This window comes from Helianthus annuus, chromosome 17 (assembly GCF_002127325.2).
Source record: "Helianthus annuus cultivar XRQ/B chromosome 17, HanXRQr2.0-SUNRISE, whole genome shotgun sequence".
In the NCBI taxonomy this organism is placed as follows: Eukaryota; Viridiplantae; Streptophyta; class Magnoliopsida; order Asterales; family Asteraceae; genus Helianthus; species Helianthus annuus.
The window spans coordinates 130,435,510-130,445,209 of record NC_035449.2 but is presented as its reverse complement, the minus strand read 5'-3'; the positions used below and the strand labels follow the sequence as shown (position 1 = coordinate 130,445,209).

The 9,700-nt window shown below is 32.4% G+C and overlaps 1 protein-coding gene across 1 annotated transcript; it reads left to right on the top strand.

The window, feature by feature from the left end:
- Positions 1-6,627: 6,627 nt before the first annotated feature.
- Positions 6,628-7,434, top strand: LOC110921415. The gene has a single exon (XM_022165734.2). The coding sequence runs from the start codon at positions 6,731-6,733 to the stop codon at positions 7,328-7,330; it is 600 nt and encodes a 199-aa protein (XP_022021426.1). The 5' UTR covers positions 6,628-6,730; the 3' UTR covers positions 7,331-7,434.
- Positions 7,435-9,700: the final 2,266 nt, after the last annotated feature.

Sequence of the window (9,700 nt, the reverse complement as noted above, 5' to 3'; positions counted from 1 at the left end):
AAAAGTGGCTCAATGTAAATAAATAAATGAACATGTTTTGAAAATAAAGATTTCCCTGAGAAATCATATTATTGTAAATTACGGGAATTTATCCCTAAGTTATGAAACGGGCAGTTTAAATGATTAAAAGATCCTGTTTTAAAAAGACTTCTGCTGTCGCTTAAATTAAATACCACGGGATTCCTGTCCCGCGGCTCCTGAAACGGGTCAAACCGGGTCGGGGGCCATGACACTTAGGCCCCCAATTGAACTTGCTATACTTGCGAGTGAGTAAAGTCAGGGGTGCTGCAATTCTTGAGAAGTTTTCAAGAAAAGGATAAGATTGACTAAAATACTCTTTCTCTTTATTTTAAATTTTGCCACATGTCCTAATCCTATTGCTTCCTATACTTCCTAACCAAAATAAACTTTCTATTTGATCCTTTTCTTACATATAATTGATTTTTTATTTATCGTTCTCATTGTTTTTTGTATTGGACAAATATATACTGCATGATAAAATATTATTCTCTCGACATTTCTAGTAAAAAAAACAAATAATTTCATATTTATTTACATTACATATGTAGTGGAGAGTTCAAATGAGAAAAAACTTTTTGTAAGAAGAAAAAAGAAGAAATTTCAACTAATAAAAATGCTTCATTTTAATTCATTTAATACAAGTATTTAATGTTACTATAAGGGTAATATGGTAAACATACAAAGATCATTAATTAGTAGTATTACTCTTTAATAGCTAACTATATTAAAATTTGTAACTTATCATCAAAATATATATTTTTTCAAAAAAATAAAATAATTTAGAGTGTAGGATAAATTACAATGTGTATATGATAAATTACGGGTTGTGTAGGATAAATTTTAACATGTGTAGGGTAATTTTCGAAAGGTGTAGGGTAACTTTTAATGTGTGTAGTTAAAAAACATTAGTGTGAAGGATGATAGTTTTTATGACTAATTAATTAGTCAAAGATGATAATAAATGGGATAAGTGAAAAAGTATTTAATGTTTTACAATTGTACCATTTTTTCTTTTTCTTCTTAATTAAATTTTCTTCTCAAATGAACCTTCCCCGTGAGGTGATTACGAACATTTTTATATTAATTAAAGGGAAATTATATTTACATATGTGTTATTTAATATTTTTTTATATTAAGAAAAACAGTTTTTTTTTTACATATGTGTCCGTTAATATTTTTTATATTAAGAAAAACAGTTTTTTTTTTATTTTAAGAATAATTAAGTCATTGTTTTATGAAATGAGGTTATCCAATTAGATTAGGGGTGAGAAATTAATAAAATAAGATAAAACACCATTTTAGTAAATACTTTTGAAACAACACCATTTTGGTAAATACTTTTTCCATCAACACCACTTTAGTAAAAAACTCACTATGGTAGTTCACATAGTTTAACCCATGACAACCATGATTCTTTTTCAATTAATGAGAGGATTTTGATTGGTGAGTGATGTTAGTAGGGGTAATGATCCACACCATATAGGGTGATGTTTAGGTTGGTGGATGAGGGTAGGTTAACATGGCGTTGACGTGGAGGATGAGAGTGATCATTTGGATCATGACCACATCAATAGCCTTATAAAGTTAACTTCTTTTATTTATTTACAAATTATTTGAGTTTCGTTTATCAAAATAGATTATTAATATGTAACGAACGATTACATACTTTTTTCTTTTAATAAAAATTGGATGTTTAATTACCATTATATTTATGGGAGTTTAGAAAATATAGATGAAAGTGTGTAGTACACTTATTTACTTATTGTTTGAAAGAAGACAAACCGGCCATTTTCCATTTTCATATCCCCATCTCCTACTTTCTTAGTGTTATTATTGATATTATTTTGTCTTTTATATAATTTTTTATTCATTATTGGAAAAGAATAATGTGTATGGATGTTAGTTATATATTTATATTTTGTTAGTAAGGTCTATTAATTTCTTTTCGTAATCTCTCTGAAAATTCGGTTTAATTGTTTTGAAAAGACAAGAATAAAGTTGTATCGTTTATAAAAACAAACAAGAATTGAAGGTAGAATAAAGCTAACTACTTGTCATTTTTTATTATTCCCGCTTGGTTCTAGTTGGATTTTGTATTAACAAAACCAAATACATACTTATGAGCCACATAAATTAGCTTTAATAGTTAAGGTTTAGTTATCATTTATAATTACAAAAGAGAATGTACTAGTTTGAGATACATTTTCAATGAAAAAAAAACTTGCAAATTTAAAAGACAGATAGCAAAATGATTAAAAAAATAAAATAAAAAAATCTTATGACTACTATATTTCCATACATCCGCGTAACAACTTCGAAAGTCAAGTAACAATATATATTTTTCAAAGAGAAAATTACTAAAATGTTGGTTGACTAACAGTGTTTTTAAATTTGTCACCCTTCTGCGTCCTTAGAAGGACTACTCAGCCTCGGAAGCGTCCGTCTTTCATGTTGAAGCGTCCGCCTGTCATGTTGAAGCGTCCGTTCTCTTTTCAAGCGACACGTGTCCGATAAAGCGTCCGCCTCAGTTTTGCTAACGCGTCCGTGAAGCTTCGGAAGCGTCGGCAACGATGCAGCTTTGTATTTTTTGTGCATACATGGGATCTCGTTCATGGAGTCAAATTTTTATAACTTATAAACATTATAACATGGGATCCCGTTAACATACATGTTATTTTTAAACGATATAAACATGTTATTTTTAGTTAAATGTTTTTAGTCCCAATTTTTTAACTTATAATCATGTTAACGGAGTCAAAAATTTTTATATTAAACACTATTAATATTAAACATCAAAACAATAACATAATAAAAATAAAAACCAAAATAACAACACATAATACTCTAAAACCATATCCTAATAGCCTCCCACTCCGAGACATGTTTGAATTCATGTCCCTCGTCATGACGGTAGTTGATAAAGGCCACTTACTTCTGATCGTCCTCACCAAGGTCCGGCATTTCTGTCTCCACTTTCTTGAAATATCGATCAAACCTCTCACATTCCAACCGCAGGACACGGAACCTGGAGGATAATGCATCAACGGTCCAATTGTGGTTCAGACCACGTAGTTGGGCGAAAATCTGTTGAACACGAACCCAGAGCCTACCGTATCCTCGTCGTGGAGGATCGGTCATGGCCTCCTCCCATGCTTCGCAAAGAGCAAAATCTTTAACGTCAGTCCAGGAGTTGGCCATTTTCGGGTCGTTGACGGCGTCGAAGTTGTTATAGTGAAATGGCTAAGAAAAGTTTGCAAAATTTTGAAAACGACGGGTGGTGATAAGTTATAAGTGAACGGGGTTGTTATATAGTGGGGTAAATGTGTGCAACGGTAAAGTTAAACGGCTTTTTAGTTTCCTTTTCTTTCGTTAATTATTTAAGCGTCGGTCGAGCCTCGGGAAGCGTCGGTCAAGCCTCGGGAAGCGTCGGCCAAGCCTCGGGAAGCGTCGGCCAAGCCTCGGAAGCATACACAGGAACGCTTCAAAAAGTATATGGTTATGATGCGTCGGTGACTGACGCATTTTGCTAACGGAGGTGGACGCTTCAACATGTCGGAGACACGTGTCGGATTGAAAGGAAACGGACGCTTCAACGTGATAGGCGGACGCTTCCGAGGCTGTGAGGACGTTCCAAGGACGCATGAATATGACAAAATTGAAAAGTCACTTGGTCAACCAACATTTTGGTAATTTTCCCATTTTCAAACGATTAGGCTGGAGGGTGTGGTTGGAGCCTCCTAGGGGCTTTATCAGGCCACGTAAGCGACACGTAGGAGCCACGTCAGCCAATGGGCTTTATCACGCCCCCATTTAATTTGCAAGGTATGGATGAAGCCCCCTATTAATTTTTTTTTTTAAATTATTGGATTAAATCTAGTGGGCACCACCTGAACCTTTCATTTTTTGCGTTAAATCTAGTGGGCCCCACCTGAACCTTTCATTTTTGGCGTTAACAGGATGGAGCCCCTTATATAACGCCCCCTCTTAAATCTCGTGATGTGAATGTATAGATGATGATGTGACCTGGTGACGCCCCACACCCTCTTGCCACAGCGTGAAACCGCTAAAAATAATTTTGGTCTATCACTGAATCCATGTTATAATTTTATTTTATTTATATGATGTTGGTTACTTATCATGCCTTTTAGAGAGAAAATATCATAATGCAACTATATAGGGGTAGAATGGGAATTAAGACTTTTAGGTCATACTCATACCTTAAGAAGCCAAAATGACGCATAAAGCACTACCAATGGTCTCAATTCACCCATTCCCACTTACCAAGTTTGATGATGTTTGTATCGTTTTAAACATCCTTTTTAACATATATAGCATAAAAGCTTATACTTATATATTGTCACTTACTCTTGTACGAATTACTTATAAAGGGTTTTGGGAGCAAGTATAATCATATCATAAGTTATACAAACACTTTTACTAGTAACGTGTTTTAATCATGTCTGATATCAGAAAATTGATAGGACCGGATGGCTTAATTAACTGAGTTCTTGTTTGTTAAGAATTAAAATACGAACTTGGTGATAATATATGCTCGTTTTATGGTTTCATATATGAAAATACTCTTAAAAGACCATTTTGATAGTCTCTATCATCTAGATATAATATAAGTTTAATTGTTTAATTTTATGGTGAATAAAATTTCACTAATAGTAAAAATATCGAAACCAAAGTTACATGCTTTTAAGAAAGCGATCTACCTTATACAAACTAATTGGCTTTAAATACATATTGCACAACATATAGGAATACTAGTAATAGATTAATTTACACGAATGCATAATATAAAAAGCAAGTAGACATGTTCACATATTTCATGTGATTAAAACATGTTAAACCCAAATATCATTGTATGTACTAATAGGTAACTTTTTTACACAAATATATAATACCAGTGTTTTATAACTGCCCCATTTTGTAACAGCCATAAACAGTCTAATACTTTCACAACTTTCACATTCAACTCACCAATAAGGGCAGTTAAGAGTTTCATCTATCTTATATTATTTACTCTACTCTTCACTTTCTTTGTTTTCTCAAATCTAGTCGGAAGATCACCACCATTGCTTAATCCATCTTCAACAGCAATTGTGAGGGGGGAAATTAAGGATGAAGGATACTTGTACTGTTTTGTCAATTTTTAAACTAATGGACTGTGATGGTTATTTTTAACAGCTCACAGGGACGAAAAACGTAACTAACTCTTTATATATTTTAATTTTAATAAAATGGGCATTATGGTCATTTCAAATAAACTAACAGAATAACTGGGTGGCATTAGTGTGAATGGACTGTAATAGTTACGAAAGTGAAACCACATGAACTGTTTTGGCCATTTTTAAACTAATGGATTGAAAAAATGATTTTTGACAAATTACGAGTACAAAAAAAGTAATTAACTCATTTATTTATTTAGTTTAGTTTTTATTTAATAGATGTGTTTATAATTTATATTTTTTAAATATTTTATTTATTGATGGTACGGGTATTTTGTCATTTTACTTAGACTTGACTAGAAAATTTAATCTCTATATCTATGTTAGGGACTAGTGTAAAATCATAGGAAGCATGAATATAATTTTCAAAAATAGTTAAGTTGAGGACTATATGTGTTATTTTAACAAAACACATGCACTATTCGAACATTTAATCTTTTATTAATATTAAATAAGGGGAAGGTTTATTTGAGAAGAAAATTTAATTGAGAGGAAAAATAACAAAGGGTAATTTTGTAAAACATTAAATAGTTTTTTCACTTATCACATTTATTATCATTTTTGACTAATTAATTAGTTATGAAGACTATTATACTTCACACTATCTTTTTTTTTTCCTACACACATCAAAAGTTATCCTACATATTTCGAAATTCATCCTACACGTTGAAATTTATCCGACACAACTCGTAATTTATTCTACACAACTCGTAATTTATCGTACACTTTAAATTATTTTATTTTATTTTTTTGAAAAAATATATATTTTGAAGATAAGTTACAAATCAGTTAATGTAGTTAGCTATTAAAGAGGAAGACTACAAATTAATGACCTATGTAGATTCACCAATGTACCCTTATAGTAAAATTAAATAGTTATATTAAATGAAGTAAAATAAAGAATTCTTATTGGTTGAAATTTCTTATTTTTTTCTACTTACAAAAAAATTATTCTCATCTAAACTCTCTCCACTATTACATAATTCATGCAAAAAAGATAAAACAATATAAACTTTTGTTTTAAACTATTTATGAGATATTTTGATTGTAAAAACTGGACTAACCAGTTGTACATCGGTAAGGTGGCTGATTTGATTATTTATTTGGTTTTGAAAACATTATTGTTAATAAGTTAAATGGTTGTTCTTATGTGATTACACTCATGTGATCACACATATGAACACCATCCAAAAAATATTAGGTAAATGATTAAATGAATTAGAAATAATATTAGTCTTTTTTCCCTTTTTTCGTTAATTATTCCTCCGTGGTTTTTTTTATTTCTCACACGTCTCATACATTTCACTATTATTCTCCCCTAGTATTCCTTAAATATTCACCTCATCTATCTCATTTACTTTCTCACAACAAATAGCAACCTCACCATATATTTATAACTTCACTTTCATCTCCTAATATATAGCCATCAAACCTCCTTTAACCATTGCCAAGTTGATCGCAACCGCGGTTGAACCATGTCCGAACCAAACAGTTTCGAGCCACAAAAGCGTCAATCTTCAAGAACACAACCACACACAAACCAACCCGACCCCTTAATATGCCCACGGTGTGACTCAACCAACACAAAATTCTGTTACTACAACAATTACAACAAAACTCAACCTAGGTACTTTTGCAAAGCTTGCAAGAGACACTGGACCAGTGGCGGCATCCTCCGCAATGTTCCCGTCGGTGGTGGCCGGAAAAACAAGCGCCTCCGGTGGCCGATCATGACTGCCGCCACCACAGATGATCAAGACACATATGATGATCATAAACAATCGTTTTTTAGACCAGTTTTCAGTGAAAAGAAAGATGAAGAATCATACATAGATATTGAAGAGTTAAAGGGTTTGGTTTCATGGGATTTTAAAGAGTTTGATCATGAAGATTTTACATTTTCAAGACTTTTGAGCTCTTTTGATGCAAACCCTAATTCAAGTGTTTCAAGATCTTTGATCAAAGTGGTTGAAGATGGTGAGGGTTCAACAAGCATGATGAATTGGAATGACCTTGATAGTATGGTTCTTGAAGATCTGAATAAACCATGGGAGGATCCAACATTCAAAACCTAATTATTTGTGGCATATTTTAGTGTGTGTTATGATCTAATTAATTAATGTTTTAGTGTTCATAATGATATTTTGTTGATATTAGTTAGACCACCATTTGGTTATCATCAAATCTTCAACTAAAAATATATACTAAGGGTGTCCGGAGTGGTCGGTAAAGGGGCGCGGCAAAGTCGGTTTGCCGAGCGGCAACACCGCCGCCAACCCCTTTACCGATCGGTGTGGTAAATGGATCGGTGACTGCTTGCCGACGCGGGGAAGTAGAGAGAGAGTGAGGGAGCAGGAGAGAGAGGGAGGAGTGTATGAGAGAGAGGGTGTTGTGGGGTGCGGTCCATGCCATCTTTTAAACAATCACACATTTTTCCTTTTTTTTAAAAAAAAAGTTTACCACTTCACCAAGTGTTTAAATCATTGCCAACACTTTTCATCAAAGTTTAAACATTTTTCACTGATTGACTGACGTAGCACACTCTCATTAGTTGATTTTTTAGTTTACCACTCCAAAATGTTTAACAACTCTTTACACGATAATAATTTTGTGAGTCAGTTTTTGAAGATTAATGTTTAGAAAACTGGTTCTGATTTGATGGGCACAGTGACTTGTATTATTATCATTATTAAACACTGTTTTAAACTTATGCATGGTATTTTTTTTATAAAGGATGCATGCATGGTAGTTTCTACTTTGGATTGTTATATATTTATTTTCTAAAATTCTTTTATTTTAACATTTACTATTTGTGTATGAACACGATCTTTTATGCACCAAAACATCCCCAATCATGCACCAAATTTCTTATAATCCTTGTAACACGGCCCGTAGAGGGAAGTCCGACGATCTACTTTACCATGATGAGAAAAATTCCAGTGTACGAGTAAGGGTTGTAGAAAACGAAATAAAAATACAAGAAAGCATTTACTGAGCAAGGAAACCAAAAAAAGTATCATGATACGTTGTTCTTCCCTTGTTTTCAGTAAACATGATTTGGCTCATGATACTATACATTTTTTATTAATTCTAAGGTTTCTCCGAATTTGAAAGTTATCACTTAGTAAGTTTCCGTGCCTTATCCAATTAAGTCCATATATAGTGTCTACCAATTTCTCCTTATCCCTCTTTTTCATCTGGGATGAAATCAGGGCTGTCTCCGAAAATCACAAAAAAAAATTTGGCCCTGTGCGAGATAAAAAGTTTAGACCCTATTCGCAAATCTCCATACATTCAAATCCAAGCAAATTGGGCCACAAAATCACAAATTCAAAATTCTTAAAAGGCCTAAAAACGATTTTATTTCATAAATCTAGGCCGTTTAAGATTGAGAAAAAACATACCAATTTATTTTAATTATTTATTGGTGTAGTTTAGAAGTAGGTTAATGTAACATTTGCCACTAAAAAAAACATAGCCTAACTAAATCATAAATCCACACACCTAAATTTATATATGTGTGTGGATTTATGATTTAGTAATACAAGTAATAATAAACAGCTCTTAAAAAAATATATATATATATGAAACAGGACCTTAGTAATAAGGAGCAACTAAAAAATGTAGAGAAGCAGGATTCGAACCTGCATCTTGGGTGAAACAAAAGGAGGCTTAGCCAACTGAGCCATACAAACATATGTTAGTCATTTCGATTTTTATATAATTAATATATAAAATAAGAATTTTTTGGGCCCTTAAAAGCTTTGGGCCCTGTTCGGTGGCCCATCCGGCACACCCTCCGGGCCGGGCCTGGATGAAATCTCATTGCGATCTCGGTTTGGCTTTGTTAAACAAGTTAAAATAAAATGGAAATTGTAATAAACCATTAGACATCAAATGCGTGATAACTTAGGGGTTGTTTGCCAACATCTGAATGGTTAAGTGCTAAACCAGTAAGAGGTCTGAACCGTTAAGTGTTGAACCAGTAAAAGGTCTGATCATTAAGAATCTGTATAATGCTTAACCGATCAGAGACAACCATTCAGATTATGTATAATGCTTAACCATTCAGATACAAATGTCTGAACTATTCAGGCATCTGCTCATGAAACAAACAAACAATCTAAACCATTACGTGTTGAATCAGTAAGAGGTCTAAACCATTAAAAGACTTATTAAAAGGTAAACAAATAGCCCGTTAGTTCTAAACACATTTTCAATGTATGAATCATATATTTAGAGCAGAGCTTCAATCCATCTTATATATTTCATAATTTGTTAAATTTAAGTTAGTTAACTAATAAAACTAAATATAATATTATATACATACATACTATTATACATAAGTAGTTTCACTTTACATATAAATTTATAGTAATGCTTAGAAAAACATACTACTTATATTATGCACCTTCGCATTTATATTTACTAAATCGAAACAAAAA